The 19648-nt window shown below is 50.8% G+C and overlaps 1 protein-coding gene across 1 annotated transcript in view; it reads right to left on the bottom strand.

The window, feature by feature from the left end:
- CARS2 (cysteinyl-tRNA synthetase 2, mitochondrial) overlaps nucleotides 1-16553 on the bottom strand; it is a 44472-nt gene extending 27919 nt beyond the window's left edge. Inside the window, exons 1-6 of the mRNA XM_032402612.1 lie at nucleotides 16342-16553; nucleotides 15991-16041; nucleotides 12609-12726; nucleotides 4231-4302; nucleotides 4010-4115; nucleotides 1748-1831 (exon numbers count right to left, since the gene is read on the bottom strand). Of these exons, the coding sequence (XP_032258503.1) occupies nucleotides 1748-1831; nucleotides 4010-4115; nucleotides 4231-4302; nucleotides 12609-12726; nucleotides 15991-16041; nucleotides 16342-16553 (643 nt within the window). The remainder of the gene's footprint in view (nucleotides 1-1747; nucleotides 1832-4009; nucleotides 4116-4230; nucleotides 4303-12608; nucleotides 12727-15990; nucleotides 16042-16341) is intronic.
- Nucleotides 16554-19648: the final 3095 nt, after the last annotated feature.

The raw sequence follows: 19648 nt of genomic DNA, 5'->3' as shown, positions 1-19648 counted from the left end.
TAGAGACACGGAGGGTGGCTGTGTCCCCGGTCCCCAAGGGGCTCTGCCCTTGCCTGGGTCCCCATGGGACCTGGTGGCTTAAACGCACACTTTCACCTAAATGTGTATTCAGTGAAGAAAGCCAGTCTGAAAAGGCCACCGAGTGTATGCTCTCACTTTATGGCATTCTAGAAAAGGCAAAACTATGCAGACAGTAAGAGATCATGGGTTGCCGGGGTGAGGAGGGAGGAGTTTGAGCAGCTGGAGCACAGGGAGGGCTGAGGGCCGTGAAGCGGTTCTGTGACACGTGTCGTCACACATTTATCCAGCCCAAGAATACACAGCACCAAGCGCGAACCCTCCCAGACACCGCGGACTCGGGGTGACGTGTCCATACAGGTACATCCGCCGTGACAGACGTCCCATTCTGGTGACGTTCGTAACAGGAAGGCTGTGTGTGAGCAGGGTCGGGGGGACGTGGGACACCCCCACTCCTAACCCTCAACTGTGCTGTGAACCTAGAAGCGCCCTAAAATAAAGTCTATTGTCTTTTAAAGATTTATTTATTTGGGGGGGGGGGAGTCGGGGGAAGGGGAGAGAGAAACTCAAGCAGCCTCCCTGCTGAGCATGGAGTCCAACACGGGGCTTGATCCCACGACCCTGAGATCATGACCTGAGCCGAAACCAAGAGTCAGGTGCTTAACCGACTGCGCCCCCCAGGCGCCCCTAAAGTCTATTAAAACACAAAAGCATCGCTGATGCTAGGACGTGTGTCTCAGAAACACGTCCTCTGCTTCCCTAGGGCACAGCGGCAAATCCACACGTGTGCGCCGTCTAGTGGCGCTCGGTTCTGGTCCTTCAGGAGGGAGCGGGATACTCATGAGTAAGAGCAACAAACACCATTTCTGAGGCGTCAAACAATACTGTTAGTAATTAAATGTAAAAGGCATCGCTGGGGCACCTGGCGGCTCAGTCGGTTAAGCGTCTACCTTCAGCTCAGGTCATGATCCCAGGGTCCTGGGATCGAGTCCCACATCGGGCTCCCTGCTCAGTGGGGAACCTGCTTCTCCCTCCACTCCTCCCCCCACTTGAGCTCTCTCTCGCTCTCGGTCAAATAAGTAAAATCTTGAAAAAATAAAAAATGAAAAAACAAATGGCATCATTTATAGAGCAGAGGATAATGGTTAAAGACAGAAATTACTTGGACAATTTGTCTTTGGGGTTTTTGCTTGTCTTTATTTGGTTCTCTTCAATAGTATTTTTTTAAATTTGAAATTATTTTTAATTTTAAATTTTTAAAAATTATTTTCCATTTACTTCTATGTACATACTTCTCCATAAAAATGACTTCAATCTAACAATCATTGGAACAGAAGAGAGTGGAGGAATAAATTAAAATACACCAGGAATGTAATACATAGTAAAATACCTACGGGGACTTACTATACGGCAAACTATAGATGGAACTGAGTACGACAGCCAGATGGCAGAGAGCGTTAAAACGCGACAGCACGACTGTGTGCTCCCGTGGGAAGCCCGTGGCCAGGCGACCGTGCCCTCCCCCTGGAGAAGAGCCAAGGACCCGGCAGGCGGGAGGAGATTCACAACCTGCCGAGGGACTTCACACTCCAAAGTTCCCTCTCTTTGAACAATGAGTTACATTTAAAACACTGCTGGGATGGACGGTCGGGCGCCATCACTGGGTCTGAGAGGCCCAGCCTGCGCTTCAGCCCCCAGACCCCGACGTGGGAGGCTGGGGTCCACCCACCTGGCTCTCTGACAGAACCGGGGACCACGCTGACCAGCTTGCCGTACTTGTCTCCTCTCGACTGCAGGTCAAAGTAGACGTTGCCTGTTTTATAAAGGTAATGAAGAAGTCATCATTTCTCTGAATCACCGAATTTTACTCCAGAAACCAACACTGCACTGTATGTTAACAAGGAAAATTTAAATATAAAAAAAAAAAAAATCAGTTCAAAAAAGAATATGAACAATTACTGAAAATTAAAAAGAATCCATCATTTCTGAACCTTAAATATCAGCGTCTATCTAAGCATAGTAGCTAACGAGTAATTAGCATTTAAACACAGAGTATGGCATCTGGCCTTCACGTGGCCCCTTTGCTCCATCTCTAAATCAGAATGAACACCAGCACCGCTGTTATATAAGAGCACGCATCTGGACATGTCACGAATGTCCAGAGGTGGAAATGAAAACCCAAGTGTAAGATCGGCGTCAAATGTTGAGATGGTTCCTTCTAGCGAGAAGGAAAAGCGTCACCATGTGCCTGCGTCTAGCTCTGCGCTTTATGCTACGTACCAGCTGACAGAGAAACCCGGTCTCACCCAGAAAATCTGCTCAGAGCCCAGACACCTCCACACTCAAGCACCCTGACCGAGGAGCGGGGAAGGAGGTGTTGGAGCAGGAGCCCCCCCCCCAGGGCTGTGTCCCAGGACTGGCCATCAGAGCCGGATCCTGACCCGGGTGGGGAGGACCCCAACTCAGGGCTCACACGCAAGCTCCAAGTACGCTGGGGAAGAGCCAGGGGCCACCGTGCGAGCAGCCGTCCAGGAAGTCAGGACATAAGCAGCAATCTGGAAATGCCTTGTCTTTCATGGAGGAGACATTTCTCCATACCGGTGTTCATGTTATCAGTTCGCTGAACAAAAACAGTTTCTTCACAGAGTTGAAAATCCATTTTTTTTAAAGATTTTTATTATTTATTTAGAGCGCGAGCAGAAGCAGGGGGAGTGACACAGGGAGAGGGAGAAGCAGGCTCCCCACTGAGCAGGGAGCCCGATGTGGGGCTCGATCCCAGGACCCTGAGATCATGACCTGAGCTGAAGGAAGACACTTAACCAACTGAGCCACCCAGGCGCCCCAAGAGTTCAAAATTTAAATCACAGCCAAGCTTTTATGGAATTGTCACAAAGCCCAAATTAATGGAGTCTGCGTTAATGTCAACTTATTTTCATTGTATTTACATTATCACTATTAAAAGCTTACAATAAAGCACTGTCATAAAGCAACAGACCAGGGGCATCTATTGCTAAGGCGCGTTTGGCCCTCTGCCTCCGTGAGTCTCACTCTGGGCTGCTTGTCTCATTTCATGTCTCACGGCAGCAGGACAACAACGCCTGTATTTTCCGGAGAAAACTCCAGTTCAGTCACCCAGGCCCCTTAAAAACAAGCTTCTCTTGGAGACAAAATCTAAATATAGCAAATACGGTAAAGTAAGAAAGCTGCAAACTCTGGTGTATGCACAGGTGACTGAGAAAGGCAGCGCCCATTCCTGGGGACCCGGGGCCCCTCGCAGGGATCTAGGCGCGCAGGTGGGACCCCTGAAAGAAGGGGCTTACAGTCCGTAACCCGCAGAAACAGTGTCTGCTTGCACGCTTCATACTCTGCTGTTGACACGAACAAGCATTACAAGATGCACACATCCCAAGTCTGGGCTGGGCATGCTAGTGGGTCATTCACCAAAAACGAGCAGTTTTTATGATCCCAGAAGGGACAGAATACGAGAGCATGAACAGCAAGCGAGGGCGGTACGTGCCCGGCGGCCAGTGGGCACAGCCCAGGCACAGAGCTGGGCTGGAAGTCCGCTTGCAGCCCTGAGCGGAGAAGAAACGTCCCGGGAGGGAGAAAGCTCAGTCGGACTGTGGGGACGGGTGGGACTTGGGCGGAAAGGGCTGGAAAGGGGGAGGCGCGGCTGAGGACCACGGGGACCCCAGTGGAAGCCAACACCAGGCAAAAAGCAGCGGCTCCCAGGCCAGCAGCAGTGAGGTGTGCCAGAAGGACGCGATCGGGCCCACCCCAGGCAGGGGGCGGCCAGCAGGAGACCCAGGGCGGGGGGACGTGGGAGGACCAGACGCGTTAGGGAACGGTCCGGCACCTCGGTCGGATAACACAGTGAACCAGAGAAGACAGTAAGCCACTCGGCAACTCCAACAACTCGCAAACACGCGTCCAGTTTCTCAAGGTCCCACTGGTATTTACCCAACGATCAGTTAAGTAACACAAGCCCTACCTTGTGCTGTCGGATAAGCGTGCCCGTTAGCAATGATTCCTTCGATGAAAGAAATGATCTGAGGAATATTTTCAGTTACCCTCAAGTACACAGTCGCGGGGAGAACCTGACGGAAAGCAGAGGAGAGATGACCTTCCACGGGTGAAAGGCGTCGGTCGGCCACACCGGCTTTCAGCGCTCACGCCCCCCTCGCGGCGAGGAAACCCAGCGACGCCCTTCACCTTCAAGGCTGCCATGTCTTGTTTAAAATCCTCTTCATACAGACTGGCGAGAGAGGCAGGTGACACGTTCATCTGCAGAAAGACGAGGCGAGCCGGTCAGCAGGTCGGGCCCCCGCGGCCGGCCTCGCAGAAGGGCCTTTGGTTTTAGCTCCCAAACTCATTCTAGTAACTTAGCTAGTCACAAAGGCTGACTGACCCCGTTTTCTGGTTAGAGGGGAAAAAAGGAATAAACAATGTCACGATTTCTGTTACGTAATTCAAAACAAAACCCCAAAACACACGAAAAAGCCTCGCTTTTCTAGGGCAAGGGCAGGCTAGCTCAATCTAGTCTACATCATAACCAGAAACTTGGGTTTCTCTCTTATCCCTTCCCCTCGGGGGGGCGGGGGCAAGAAAACCCGTCAAAAACACATGAACGAGGAACTCTAAGAAGTGTTCGGAAAGCAGCAGAGCAGGTGCAAACAAACAGTGGGCAGGTGGCAGGGCTGGGGGGGACGCAGGGGCCCAGCAGCCGCCGGAGACAGATGTCACATTCCGAGCGCGGGGCATCTGGGGGCACGCTCCTGCAGCCCCAGGGGCTGAGGGCACTGGCGCACAAAACCAGGCTCCCCGAAGCATTTTTTACTTTTCAGCAGAAAAAAACGTTCCAAGAACAAAAGAAGGACAGGTATGGGGCCCCGTGGAGCTTGCGAAGGGCCCGGGACTGCAGCCCCCGCCCCTGTGGCCCCGGAACCAGGGCCCCACTCCACGCCGACACACCGCAGCTCCAGCACGGCAAGACTCCCCCTTCTCAGCGAGAGGCCCCCGCCAGCCCCACTCCGCGGCCACGCTCTTCCCCGCCCGGGGCCCCAGAAAGGCAATCATCCCAGAAACGGCGACCACCGGGCATTTACTGAATAAATCAATCTGGTGAACAAAGTGACTCTTCAGCTGTGTGGCCGTGGGCAAGGCGTGAGCCTCTGTGCCTGGGGCTTTCTTGCAACATGGAGAGGTCCCACCTATCGACCCCCAAGATTGCTACGAGGATCCGTGTGCATCTCGGAAAGACGACCGCGTGAATGGACGACGCTGTGTTCACGCCTCTTAGACACGGGACACCCGGCCCCCAGACACACGGATCTGCATTCCCTCCTGAAACGCAGCGCCCCGCACACACGGCCTGCAGCTGGCTCCCTCCACTACCACCCCCGTCCTGCTGGCCGGCCCGGCCCGCGTACCAGGAGCCGCTCCCCGGGCCCCCTCCTCACGCCCTCTTCTGCTGTGACAACGGGCCAGGCCATTCCTGAGTACGGATCCAGACGCCAGACCGCTGGTCGGAGGGCAGGTGCACATGCCCTGGCTGGCTACCTGTCGCCCCGGCGGAGAGTGCGCTGGCCTGAACCTGACCGAGCCCCGACTGCACGGGGGTGGGGGGCACACTTCTGGACATCGGCAACATGACTGCTAACACACGCTTTCTCGCTGTAAGTTTAACGTGTACTTCTCTCTTCTGAAGGAGCTGAACATCTCTCACGGGTTTAGAGCCATGTATATTAACAGTCTGTAATCACCACACCCATTTCTCCACTGACTTGTAGAGCTCTTCTTGTCCATTGGTACGAAGTAGTTTTACATGAAAGAAATTAGCCTTTTATCTCGGATGTGAATTTCAATTACTGTCACAGTCTTTCAACTTTATGGTTAGTTTTTGTCCTATAGAAAATGTCATTTCTATATTTAGCCATCTTTTGTATTTCTCAAATCTTTTTCCCCAAATGGCTCCTGGGTATGGAAACAAATTTAGGAGAGCCTTCCCAGAATGAGGCTATCAAAAGTGCCCCAAGGTTCTTTCAGTAATTCGTGGTTCCATTTCTTTTACATTAGGCTCCGATCTGCCCCGGATCTGGTTGTTAGATCCACCACCCCTCCTGGGTTTTTTTCCCCCAGATGCTTACCTAACTGTCAACATCTTTTAGCGGATAATTCCTCTCTTCCCCAATGATTTGAAATGCCATCTTTATCACAAATTTCCATTATCTACTGTGTCTATTTCTGGCTTTCTAGTGTGTCCCATTATCTGTCTGTTCATGCCGTCTATACGACGTATCCATACAACGTGTAATGTCTACAACCTTCACGGTGACAGAAAGTAGACTGGTGAAAGCTTGGGGGCAGGGCAGCAAAGAGGGAAGGATGACAAGGGGCAGAGGAAGCTTTCGGGGCGATGGATGGAGATGCTCATCCTGACACTGGTGATGGGTTCACAGATTTTATCATGCTGTACACCTCGAAGTACTCGGTGCAATTTATTGTAGGTCTGGTCAACCTCAAAGCTGCGCCAAAAAAAAGAAAGAATATATGAAAAAAAATTTCCTATAGCTTTAAAAATGTTTTAATATTAGGTAGGACTATTCCCTCCTTAATACTCTTCTTTAAAAAAAAAAATTTTACTTATTTGTCAGAGAGAGAGCAAGAAAGAGAGCACACGAGCGGGGGAGGGGAGGGGGGAGAGGCAGAGGGAGAAGCAGCTTTCCGGCTGAGCAGGGAGCCCAATGTGGGACTCGATCCCAGGACCCTGGGATCATGATCTGAGCCGAAGGCAGATGTTTAACCAACTGAGCCACCCAGGCGCCCCAATACTCTTTTACAGAGTTTTCCTGGCCACATATGAACTCTAGAATCCACGTCTCTGGTTCTGAAAGGGAGTATTAGGAACGCGCACACACACTCCTCTGAATGACCTAGCAAGTACCACGCTGCCCAAACACGCAAGCCCGGCTTCACAGGCGGCTTCTCCAGCTCACACGCGCAAGCCCAGCGGCCGTGGTTTGGAAACACTGAGGGGCAGTGAATTGTAAGTGGGATGCCAATCTACTGCTGGCCTTGCACGGAGGAGTGGAATCATATTCTAATATGAAACCTTTTATTTATTTATTTATTTTTAAAATTTTTTTATTTGACAGAGAGAGAGACACAGCGAGAGAGGGAACACAAGCAGGGGGAGTGGGAGAGGGAGAAGCAGGCTTCCCGCGGAGCAGGGAGCCCGATGCGGGGCTCGATCCCAGGACCCTGGGATCATGACCTGAGCTGAAGGCAGACACTTAACGACTGAGCCACCCAGGCGCCCCACTAAAATGAAACCTTTTAAACTTACTCTTTCGGCAGCGGGTCATGCCATGCATCTGGACGGCGCGCGGCTCTCACTCTCCGAAAAACAAACCGCACGAGGCGGGAGCTGAAATGCGGTCTCAGTCTTCGATCTCAGTCACTGTCCGTCCGCCCCGACCATCACAAACCATCTCAAGCTGCCTCGCCCGCAGCAAGGGCCCCCCGGCCGGGCCCTCGGCACTCAGCCGCAGCGTCCAGCCTCCCTCCCGCAAAGAAGGCAACAGGGGCCAGTGACCAGCAGCAGAGAAAGAATACCTTCGGCCTGAATGTGTCACTCTGACACATTCATCCCAATTTTTCCCACAAAATGAGACGATGCCCATGTACCACGCCTCTCGTAGGCTCGCCCCGGAAATCCCCCCGCCGTTTTTATCCCTGACAAACTGTAACACTGTGCCGAACATCAAAGTCCAGGGAGAGATCCAGAAAAGTGTAATATTATAATATAAAATACCGTACGTACAAGCAAGTGCTGAAGCAGACGGCATGAAGAGCGTCGCCATCACTTTAATAGGTTGCATTAGATAAAAAATAGCCTTTTTGCCAGATACTAAGAAACAAACAGATGCTTTCATAACCATGTTTCAGATGCATGCTTCATCATCTTAAAGAGATATTGCGAGAACAACTATTCAGTGCCATGTTAGCATCCTGCCATGTGACAAGGAGGGAAATTCTCAGGTGTCAAAAATTAAACGCTCTCTACATACAGAATCTTTCAGCTAATTCTACCAACCTGTTCGTAGGCTAAGTATAATACAATTCTTAAAAGTAACAAGCTCTGCCTCCTCGTGGCATCTGTGAAATCCTCTCAGTAACTTCATTCTCGCTGCATTTACCCTGTGCCGCCACCCCTCCCTCCTGAAGTCCGCCCCCCAGCCTCACCCGCATCCGAGCCCCTCAGCCCCTCCCCTTCCTTTCCCACCAGCCGTGCCTCCAGCCTCCCAGCAGGCCTTGCAGCTCACAGGTCCACCTCCGAGTCTGAAGATTCACAGCAGAGCCCGATTCATCAAGTGCAGGGACCCAGGTGCGTGGTCTCGGATCCCCGCTGAGGGGGAGGACTGAGGACAGATGAAACACTCACCTGGGTCACCTTCCTCCATAACCAACACCTCCCGCGGCGGTGTCCCTTCCAACCCCGCGCTCACCAGGCCAGAGACCACGGCTTGCTTGCTACCAGCTGCACCCTGCCCGCAGCCAGTGAGGTCCCCGTCCATCAGGCCTTCCTGCTCAGCACCCCTGGGGTCAGCCTTCTCTCCCAGCAATGGCTCCGGACCCCTCCTTAAGGCCCCCCGCAGGGACCATCCCAGCACCTCCCAGAAAACAGCACAGCCCCTGCCTCTGCCTCTCCCCCGTCCGTCCTACCCATGGATCAGAGGACGCTCCTTTCTTCCTCCCGTTTGCTCAGAAGCTTCACTCTAGAATCCAAAGGCTGCGCCGCTGGTGAGTGGCTGAGCTCACGCTGAAGTCAGACAGCCCTGGACGAACCACTCCAAACTCGGGCCCCCTCCTCCCGCGCTCCACACGCAGGATCCTGTGGGTCTGCCATCTAACACAAGCACCACCTGCCTGGGGACCCCTTGCCCCCTGCTGTCCCCTCACTTGCAGCTCCCCACAAAGGGACAGCTCACCTTGCCCCCAGGGCCTTGGCTGGACCAGGGGACACCTGACCCCAGGGGCAGAGACAGAGAGCAGCAGGGACGGTGATGAACCCCAAGTGCTAGCCTGCCCACCCTTTGCTTCCAGCCAAATGCGCGGCACCTTTTCCAACTCTAGCCACTTCTCCAGTTCTCCGGCTGCAGCTGGTTGTCCACGATTCAACCCTATTCTGACACGAACTCCCCGGCTCAGCGCAGACCCCGTGGGACTGCCCCCTTCAGACACCAGCCACCATGGGTCCCCTGGCCACTTGAACTCCTGCCATGGAGTCTAAATTTGGGGGTTTGATCTGAGTCACAGAACCCAGGAAAGCAGTCCACTTACCAACCCTAGTTTATGATAAAGGACACAACTCAGGAGCAGCATAGGGCGAGGGGCAGGGCTCCCAGGCTCTCCGACGCCGCCCTCCCAGCGCCCACCTGTGCTCACCAGCCCGAAGCGCTGAGCCCCCTCATTTTGGGGGTGTTTGTGGAGGCTTCACGACTTGGGACAGGTGATTAAATCCCTGGCCACTGGCAATCAGCACCACGCCAGGGGTGGGGGGTGAAAGGTCCCAGCTCTCGCCATGGCTGGGTCTCTGGGACCCCAGCCCCCGTCCTGAAGCCCTCCAGGGGCCCAGCCGTGATCTCATCAGCATACAGAAGATGCTCTCCCTCACTAGATTCCGTGGGTTTCAGGCGCTCTGTGCCTGGAACTGGGGTAAAGTCCACACGTATCTCTATGATACCAAGGCCCTGAGCTGACCGAGCTCCAGATTTCTGTATCCAGGTCTGCGTTTCTTTAGGTACGTCACACTCACTCTGCTCGCCGGGGCGAAGCTCCCACCAACCCTGTCCGTGGGCCCATCTCTGGCTGTGTCCTCCCCACCACCGAGTGGTCTCCACTGGATGGAGCTGAGCCTGGCTAGAGCACCCCAAGAGTCTACCGGACAAAGTGCAAGTCCCCAGTAGGTCCTCCAGGCCCGGCTGCCCCCACCTCTCCAGCCTCACCTGCCAGTCCGCCCACGGGCCACGAGAGCAGGACGGCGGGTTCCCTCGCAGGCCTCCATGCAGCCTTTCAGCCCCTCCTCGCTTGCCCTCTGCCCAGATGTCCTTCCTGCCCTGACTCCTCACCACCCATCCTCTACTAATGCTAATTCGGGGCTAACCTCCTCCAGTGAATCACTTCTGCATTCCACGGAGGTGTGACGGTCTTCCTTGCACGTCCCTAGCTGGGCTTATAAAATGAACTATGTCGCACACAGAGCATCTCTCTGTGGGCTCTTTTGCCTCCCCAGATGCAAGCTCCATGAGGCCAGGACTGGTCTTCCTCACCTTTCTTGGCACAAAGCCAGGCACAGGCCTGACCCCGGACGGTTCAATGCGTGCTCAGGACAGTTCTGGAAGTGGAAATCGAGTCTACTCTAAGGGAGCATGACGTCCTGGCTCAGCTATTTGGACAAGACAGACCCGGGAAACCCCACTGGGTTTGGGTGCCACCAGTAAGCACTCTCTAAACCACCCAACTCTAAGAAGAAAAACCTTATTAAAAAAACCATTCCTCCTTGAACCAGTGACTCCACTTTGGGAAAAGTATTTAGCGAAACAAGACAGAATGAAAAAAAAGATATTCACAGTAGCCCTATTTTTAACAGCTATAAACAACACAGCCAATGATGGGAAACTGCTGAACAGTCCCCATGCCGAATGCTATCTAGTTGTTAAAAAGGTAAATTAGGGGATGCCTGGCTGGCTTGGTTGGGGGAGCGTGCGATGCTTGATCTCAGGGTCATTGAGTTCAAGCCCCAGGTCAGGTGCAGAGATTACTTAAACAAGTAAAACTTTACAAAAAAAAAAAAAAAAAAAAAGGCAAATTGGTAGGAAACAGGGACACATGGCTTCTAGAAAATAAATCTGAGAGAAAGCAGGATATGGAAGTAATTCAAGAGTCCAAAAACAAGAATGGTAAATGAGAGTATTTCCATGCGATGAAATGCTATACGGCTATTTAAAAACGTTCAAGAATATTTAAGAACATGAAAAAAGTACTCAAAATATACTAAATGGAAAAAGCAGACTATAAAACATTATAAAGTGTAGACTGGTTCCTAAAAAAAAATAGTATACACAGTTTTTAGTACATACATCTTCTAAAATAACGGGAATATAAAGCACTCGATGTAGGTTTTTGCATAGATTGGATCATTTAACAATTATCTGCAGATCCTTAGAGATAATTGTTAAAGTTGCTAATTATAAAAACCAGAAAATAGACTTAAAAATTTATCTATATTTAACTTAACTCCTCAGTTAAAACTTTCCCCCAAAAGCTTCCCCTAAACCCTCCTACACTATTGGTGGGAATGCAAGCTGGTGCAGCCACTCTGGAAAACAGTGTGGAGGTTCCTCAAAAAGTTGAAAATAGAGCTACCACACAATCCAGCAATTGCACTACTGGGTATTTACCCCAAAGATACAAACGTAGGGATCCGAAGGGGTACGTGCACCCCAATGTTTATAGCAGCAATGTCCACAATAGCCAAACTGTGGAAAGAGCCAAGATGTCCATCGACAGATGAATGGATAAAGAAGATGTGGTATATATATACAATGGAATATTATGCAGCCTTCAAAAGGAATGAGATCTTGCCATTTGCAATGACGTGGATGGAACTGGAGGGTACTATGCTGAGCCAAATAAGTCAAACTGAGAAAGACATGTATCATATGACCTCACTGATATGAGGAATTCTTATCTCAGGAAACAAACTGAGGGTTGCTGGAGTGGTGGGGGGTGGGAGGGATGGGGTGGCTGGGTGATAGACATTGGGGAGGGTATGTGCTATGGTGAGCGCTGTGAATTGTGTAAGACTGTTGAATCACAGACCTGTACCTCTGAAACAAATAATACATTATATGTTAAAAAAAAAAAAAAAGAAGCAGCAGAAGACAGCAGGAAGGGAAGAATGAAGGGGGGGAATTCGGAGGGGGAGATGAACCATGAGAGACGATGGACTCTGAAAAACAAATTGAGGGTTCTAGAGGGGAGGGCGGTGGGAGGATGGGTTAGCCTGGTGATGGGTATGAAAGAGGGCACGTTCTGCATGGAGCACTGGGTGTCATGCACAAACAATGAATCATGGAACACTACATCTAAAACTAATGATGTAATGTATGGTGATTAACATAACAATAAAAATTTTTAAAAAAGCTTCCCCTAAATGATGCATGAGTTATAAGAGAAGTGCCCTGTGTACTAAACAAATGAGAAAACTGAACCTCCCGTGAGCTAAGTTTCCCTAGCCCGGAAGCGGCCCTTTGCCTTCCCTGTGCGTGGGAGGCCTGGAGGCCACGAGGCCGCGGGGCCGAGGAAGGGACAAACTTCAAGCAGGGGACAAGGACATCAAAGGCTTCAATGCCCAAAATCAAACAGGCCTCCTTTACCAGGGCAGAGACTCACCTGATGACCTGTCAGAGCGCTCTCGCCAGGCGGCATGTGGACGGAGAGATGCAGAACACACCTGCCGAGCAGCCAGGGGCTCAGCGCAGCACAGCACCGATCCAGGTACGGACAACATCACCCTCTGCACTTACCTCGGCGGCTCTGTGGATTATTTTATCGTCCACATCTGTGATTCCCATCACCATGATGATGTTGCATCCAAAAACCCTGGTAAGGATCCTTCGGATGATATCAAATCTAACGTACGAGCTGAAAGAAAAGAAATGTCAGAGCGTCTTTCATGCACAAAGTCCCCAGTGGGATCTTTAAAAAGGAATGCCTTGCATCTTAACAGGCTGCCCCAAACTTTAGGTGTGTGATGGAGCTGATGGGTCCCGCACAGCTAGGAAGAGGGAAAGCCTTCCGCTGACTGGCCCACGCGGGGCCCCACAAGAAATCAGCAAAGGCAACACCTCAATGTCAGGCACACGGGGAGCATGTTTAATGCCGGGGCTGTTACGTGAGTTCACACCATTTAACTGGAGAATAATTCACTGGTAATACAATCTCACCAGGTAGTTAAAATACTGAGAGCTTTTCCCGTCCTTGTTTATGTTCTAGAATAACTGGAGGGTTTCACTATGGCAAAACAGAAGGAACAGCAGACGAAGGACGAGGCTGTTAAAGCTGTATGGCGTTACTCCCGAGAAACGTGCGCACTGTTGTGGGATATTAACACACCAGCTTGGGGCGCCTGGGTGGCTCAGTCGGTTAAGCGTTTGCCTTTGGCTCAGGTCATGATCTCAGGGTCCTGGGATCAAGTCCCACATCGGGCTCCCTGCTCAGTGGGGAGTCTGCTTCTCCCTCTCTCTCTGCCCCTGCCCCCTACTTGTGCACGCGCGCTCTCTCTCTCTCAAATAAATAAAATCTTAAAAAAACAAAACAAAACAAAAAACCACCCGCTTATCAGCATGCCACACTGGGGCAGCTCAGATGTGTAAAACCAAAAGGGCTCAAGAGCCATTTAAAATGTCCAGAATCTGGTTTCCCATAAAAGCAACCTTAAAACTCAGGGTTGGCAAATCTCATGCTCATCTGTCACCCACACAGCCTCTGTAACTCAAACACGAGCCCTGTCATTGTACCCCGTCTGCGTCCCACACTACCCTCGCCAAACTCAGCTCCGGTGACCAAGCCAGGTCGGAAACTCCTTGCCGAGATATTTAATCATCTGAAGCCTTAGGCTGCTTATTTATAAATCGGGCAGAATCCTGCTATGCCACGGGGTTGCTGAACACGATCCTGATGCCCCGCAGCACCAACTCCTACAGGCATGAGCCTCTGTCACCGCGGTCATGGGTCATCACCATGCCCTTCATTCGGCTCCCCCAGGAGTGGTTCCCCGTGCACTGTATCTGCCCCTGGGGGGAAAACAGCACCATCACCCGGTGTCCTTAGGAGAATCACACTGGCTGGTGTTTGTAAAGCATTTAGAACAGAAAAAGTGCTGTGTCTGTTAAGTGTCTTTCTTTTTTTTTTTTTAGTAAGCTCTATGCCCAGGGTGGGGCTTGAACTCATGACCCTGAGGTTGAGTCCCGTGCTCTACCGACTGAACCAGCCAGGCACCCCAAGTACCTGCCTTTTTAAAATAGAGGTGTGCTACCTGGGAGGCGAGTGGGGAGACATGAACCTGGATAGTACGTCGGGACAGACTTCCAGAACTGCAGAGACGTCCTTAGGATTTGGACCTTTACTTTAGGAGCTATGGGAGCCATGCTTGACCATCCCTGCCCTTAAGACCTCACAGCTTCTTCAGAATCTTGAAGTTCTCGGGTTTCCCACCACTCAGGAGCATCCTGAATGACTCTTGAGGAATGGGTTCTATCTCACAGTCTATCTTCCATAGAGGATAACCGGGTATCCTCGAGAGGGCGGGGGACCACAGTGATGAAGGGGATGCTCAGGCTTCTGGGGTGATGGTAAGGTGTCTCTGCCTAAGACCCGTGAACATTCACTCAGCTGTACCCTTAACATTTGTACTCTTTTCTGTATTTTTTTTTTTTTAGATTTTATTTATTTATTTGACAGAGAGAGACACAGCGAAAGAGGGAACACAAGCAGGGGGAGAGGGAGAGGGAGAAGCAGGCTTCCCGCTGAGTAGGGAGCCCGATGCGGGGCTCGATCCCAGGACCCTGGGATCATGACCTGAGCCGAAGGCAGACGCTTAACGACTGAGCCACCCAGGCGCCCCTCTTTTCTGTATTTGTAAGGGCAAATACAAATTATAACCAGAGGCTTGATTCTCCTAGCTGAAAATAAGGAAACACCCTCCCCCCTCCGCCCCGGCCCCCTTCTTTCAGAAATTCCTGTCCTTCTAAAATGTACGTAAATGGTTTTAATGGCTAAGGAAGCCTCTCCTGAGTCCCACAACTCTGGAAAGTTTCAAGGACCCGGGAGCCATCTCTTTGGAATGAAGCCATCAAGGAAGGTAATGCTCCATCTCCGGAGGGGGATGGGCCTGACGCATCACCTGACTGCTCAGCGCAAACCAACCCCACCTGCCCTCACAGATTGTATCCACTTGGCTCTATAAAAGACTGCGATTTCTGTCTTTGCAATCCTTCCCCAACATACTTTATACTTCAATAAAGAGGTCAAAATATCCTTTTTAAAATTAATAGTAAGTTAGCCACTGATTCTGTTTTAACAAAACACAAAAAACACTCCAGCCTCCCTGGGTGATGCAGGATTTTGTAAAAAGTGTAATGAGTTAAGGTAGCTTTTCCCTTTTAGTCTAAGTCTGAAACATAACAAGCTTAAAAAAGGAACAAGAGAACATACAAAGCGCTAGGAAAAGTGTAATTCTGACAAAGATGGGATGCAGTGCAGCGGAGGGTTAAGAGGTTGAGAAAGGAAGCCCCAGGGAGATCAGACACACCAGCCTCCGCTGCTTCCAGAATGTGTGGCCTCGGGCAAGTTACTTATCCCCAAAAACTGCTCAGCCCCCACCACAGCGCACCTCGGGCACTGTGTACGCTGCACTTTATGCGCGGTGCTTCATAAAGTTGTGAAGATTCAGACAGATGAATACTATTATCATCCCCATCTCAACGATGAAGAAACCAGGACTCAAAGTAATAAAAGGGCTTGTCCAAAATTGGAAAGAAAATAAGCAGTAGGGGCCAGAAATAACTTCTCACTGCTGACTCCTGACCTGATCTCACTAAAACCCACCAAGAAGCATCCAATTCCAAAACAGGTCATTTATCACTGCTCCTCACTGCCTCCCTGTGAAATGGGTAGAAGTGCTTAGAATTTACTATGAGAACCAAATGAGACAACAGGTGTGCCTCCCACAATACCTGGAATATAGTTAGCTATTCAGTATTCTCTCTCTCTCTCTCTCTCTCTTTTTTTTTTGCTATTCAGTATTCTTAAGTTGCCCTTGAGAGATGGGAAAAACCTGCAAAAGGCTCTTTCTTTCCAAAATAAACGGTCCCTAGAAGTGTGAAAAATCAAATTCAGAACACTCACCAAGCATGGCCAAGGTGTGCATGATCATAGACAGTTGGTCCACAGCTATACCTAGGAACAAAGTTAAAATCCACCATGTGAAACATGTTTGCAAGAAAGGACACCACATTCTCTGTTACGGTTATCATATAACCATGCTCTTTTAAAAACTGTTAAGTAACCACTTTTGGGGAATTCGTAGCCAAAGCCAGCCAAGTACCCGGGACTACACCAGTATCTCCAATTGTGCTTCCATGGATTTTGTACTTATTAAATGCTCCCCACCTGAGAACCTTTCAGCGCAGCGCTGGGTGTACCGTCCTTCCCGCCCCACGTCCCCAGCACCCCGCTCCCCCAATCCTGGGCGGCTACCAGGAGGCGGCGTCCGCGCTGCCCACGATCAAGGGGTCTTTCCTCCGGGTGAGGCTGTTGTACACCTTGACGCCCGTGTCGTGGCCCGCCGGCTGCACCCAGCCCTGCCCGCGCACGCCCGACGCCGCCCGCGCCGGCCCGAGCCGGGCGCCCAGGCCCAGAGCGGCCCGCAGGAGCCGGGGGCCCACAGCCGCCCCGCGCTTCCGCAGCATGGCCGGCCCGCGAGCGGCACGGAGCAGGGGTGCGCGCGGCCGCCGCGGAGGCTCGCCACGCCCACTCCGGGGGGGGCTCGCACCGGACCCGCCCACCCGGAAGAGGGCGTCCAGGTCCCGCCCACTCCTGATAAATGACAGACAAGGCCCCGCCCAACCCGGAAAGGACTTCCTATGCTCTGTCCAACCCAGAACGGCGGACGCCCAGGCCCCGCCCAACCCGGAAGGGGATCCGGCCGTGCCCGCCCATTCCGGAAGATGATCGGCCTCGGTCCCTCCAACCCCCAAAGAGGCGGTCGGGTAGCCGGGCCTGCGCCTCCCTCTGGCTTGCAGGGCACGGGTTGCAGCTCTGGGGGCGAGGAAGAGTTCGGCGCGGGCGAGGCAGGGCGCGGCACGGGCGCCCTAGGCGGTAGAGGGAGGCGCTCCTTCGCGCCGGGAGGAGGGGGCCCTTCTGCTCTTGGGATCCCGTCGTGCAGGTGTCTGTGCTGACGCTGACGAATCGGGGCCGGTCCCACCTCCCGCTGGGGAGCGGGAGGCCGCTAACTGCCCGAGTTCACGGTGCGGGCACCCGCCTCCGGTACCTTGCCTGCTCGGGAAGCACGTCTCACCCCAACGCACCCACAAAGCACGTCTGCAGCCAACACAGCACGTCTGCACCCAACACAGCACCTTGCACCCTAACAGCACGTTTGCACCCAACACGCAGCACATGTGCACCCTGACACAGCACGTCTGCACCCAACACAGCACGTCTGCACCCCAACACAGCACGTCTGCACCCAACACAGCACGTCTGCACCCAACACAGCACGTCTGCACCCCAACACAGCACGCTTGCACCCGAACACAGCATGTCTGCACCCCAACACAGCACACAGCACGTCTGCACCCCAACACAGCACCTTGCACCCTAACAGCACATTTGCACCCAACACGCAGCACATGTGCACCCTGACACAGCATGCTTGCACCCCAACACAAACAAGGCACGTCTGCACTCCTACATGTGCACACAGCACGTCTCCATTTAAAAGCGCAAGGGTCATTTGCACCCCAAGACAGCACTGTCTCCGGATGGAAGACCAAAGCTAGGAAACCACCCATCATTCATCAAGTATGTGTAGTAGGAAGTGTCTACTTGGGATTTATTAAACATTCTATATCATCTCCTCTCTTGAGAACAAAAACAATCTGAATTGCGGTTTCAGTGGGACTTTTTAAAAGCGGATTCACTTGAAGTTACTTTCAAATTATCTTGACAAAAGGGCCCCTACTGATACCTTGCAAAACAGTGTGGAAAGAAAGAAATCCCCTTTATTTTTGCATTCCTCAAAACCACACAGAGGTTCCTCAGTTCTTTTTTTTGGTTTGTTTGGTTGTTCTATTGAAAGGCAAATGCTTAAGCAGAGACAAACCAGTATGTTTCTAGAACAGTTCATTCTTTTTTCTTTCAAGATTCCTGGAGTCCAATACTGTAATTCTGTTTCAAGCTAAATTGTAGTCTAATGTAAACTATGTTTTTTTTTTTTAAGATTTTATTTATTTATTTAACAGAGAGAGAGAGATAGCGAGAGCAGGAACACAAGCAGAGGAGTGGGAGAGGGAGAAGCAGGCTTCCCGCGGAGCAGGGAGCCTGATGCGGGACTCGATCCCAGGACCTGGGATCATGACCTGAGCCGAAGGCAGATGCTCAACGACTGAGCCACCCAGGCGCCCCTAATGTAAACTATGTTCTAATGCATAAAGCTAAAATATTAGAACCTATTGTTCAGAATTAGGAGAACTCTCCATCAGTGCTAAGCACAGGCTCCCTGACTACTCAAAGTTCTACTGGAGTATTATCCCTCCTTCACTGCCTCTCTCCATCCCTATCTTGGTAAGTTTTTGTAAGAGTCTCTTGTGTCTAGACAATGTATATTTCTCTCCCCAGTACTTTAGACTGTAAGTTCTTTTGAACTCCCTCCCTCACTGTTCCAGCACTGCATTCAGAAAAGAGCTGCTGAATGAATCTGTGATGAAATCCACCTGTTGTGCATGTGGGAGGAAATTTCCGCAGTGAAATATCTGATGGAGAAAGCTCTGGTCCAGATACTAGACGTGCTAGTAAAATAAAATGAACAAAAGGCGATCTGTGTCAACACACAGAATTCAAGGGAAAAGCTAGAAGGTTTTTTTTTTTTTAAGATTTTATTTATTTATTTGAGAGAAAGTGTGAGCAAGTGAGAGCACGAGCAGAGGGAGAGGGAGAAGCAGACTGCCTGCTGAGTAGAGAGCCCGATGTGGGGCTGGATTCCAGGACCCTGGGATCATGACCTGAGCCGAAGGCAGTCGCTTAACCAACTGAGCCACCCAGGCGCCCCAAAAAAGCTAGAAGTCTTGAAAACAGATTTAGTAACACTGAAGACCAAATCCTGCACATGAATCTGGACAGGTGGTATGTTGGAATTGGCCATAGAAAATTCATGACTTTTAAATTAACAATGGTATCTTCTGTCTTCAGAAAACCAGTTGTGTAAGGTGTTCAGCCCTTATTGGCAGCAATTCTACCTTTACTTAATTAAGTCTTTCTGAAATCATCAAACCAATGATAAACATAACCCTCTACTTAATGGTGATTAAAAATATGAGTCCTTTTTGCAGGTTGAATATTAAGGTAAAGTAAAAATGACTGGGAACATTTATTAACAAATATACTCCCCAAAAGAGAATCCTGTGACTTTGAAGTGACTCCTCCCCAATCTAGGCCAGAACAAAGAAGTGTATTAAAATTAATGATTCCAAAGTATCTTGAATGCCATTTCCTAGTCCTTAATGACAACAACCAAAAAGGTAGTTCTCAGTAATACATTTTCTTTCAAGGCCAAATCTTGCAAATTCAAAGTAGAGTAGATAAGGTAGCATACTGCTTAAGGTATTTCAAGTTTGAGAGAAACATGTTAGCTTTTTTTTTTTTTAAGCACCTCAAAACATAAAAAATTTTATGTTCACCTCTTATTTTTTACTCCCACGGGTTGGAGCATCACCAGTTAAACTAGAAATATAATTCAGAAAAAAATTTAGTATCCATTTTTCCAACACACTCCAAAGAGCAGAAC

The sequence above is a fragment of the Phoca vitulina genome, unplaced genomic scaffold, assembly GCF_004348235.1.
Source record: "Phoca vitulina isolate PV1807 unplaced genomic scaffold, GSC_HSeal_1.0 scaffold5, whole genome shotgun sequence".
In the NCBI taxonomy this organism is placed as follows: Eukaryota; Metazoa; Chordata; class Mammalia; order Carnivora; family Phocidae; genus Phoca; species Phoca vitulina.
This window is presented reverse-complemented; position numbering and strand designations above follow the sequence as displayed.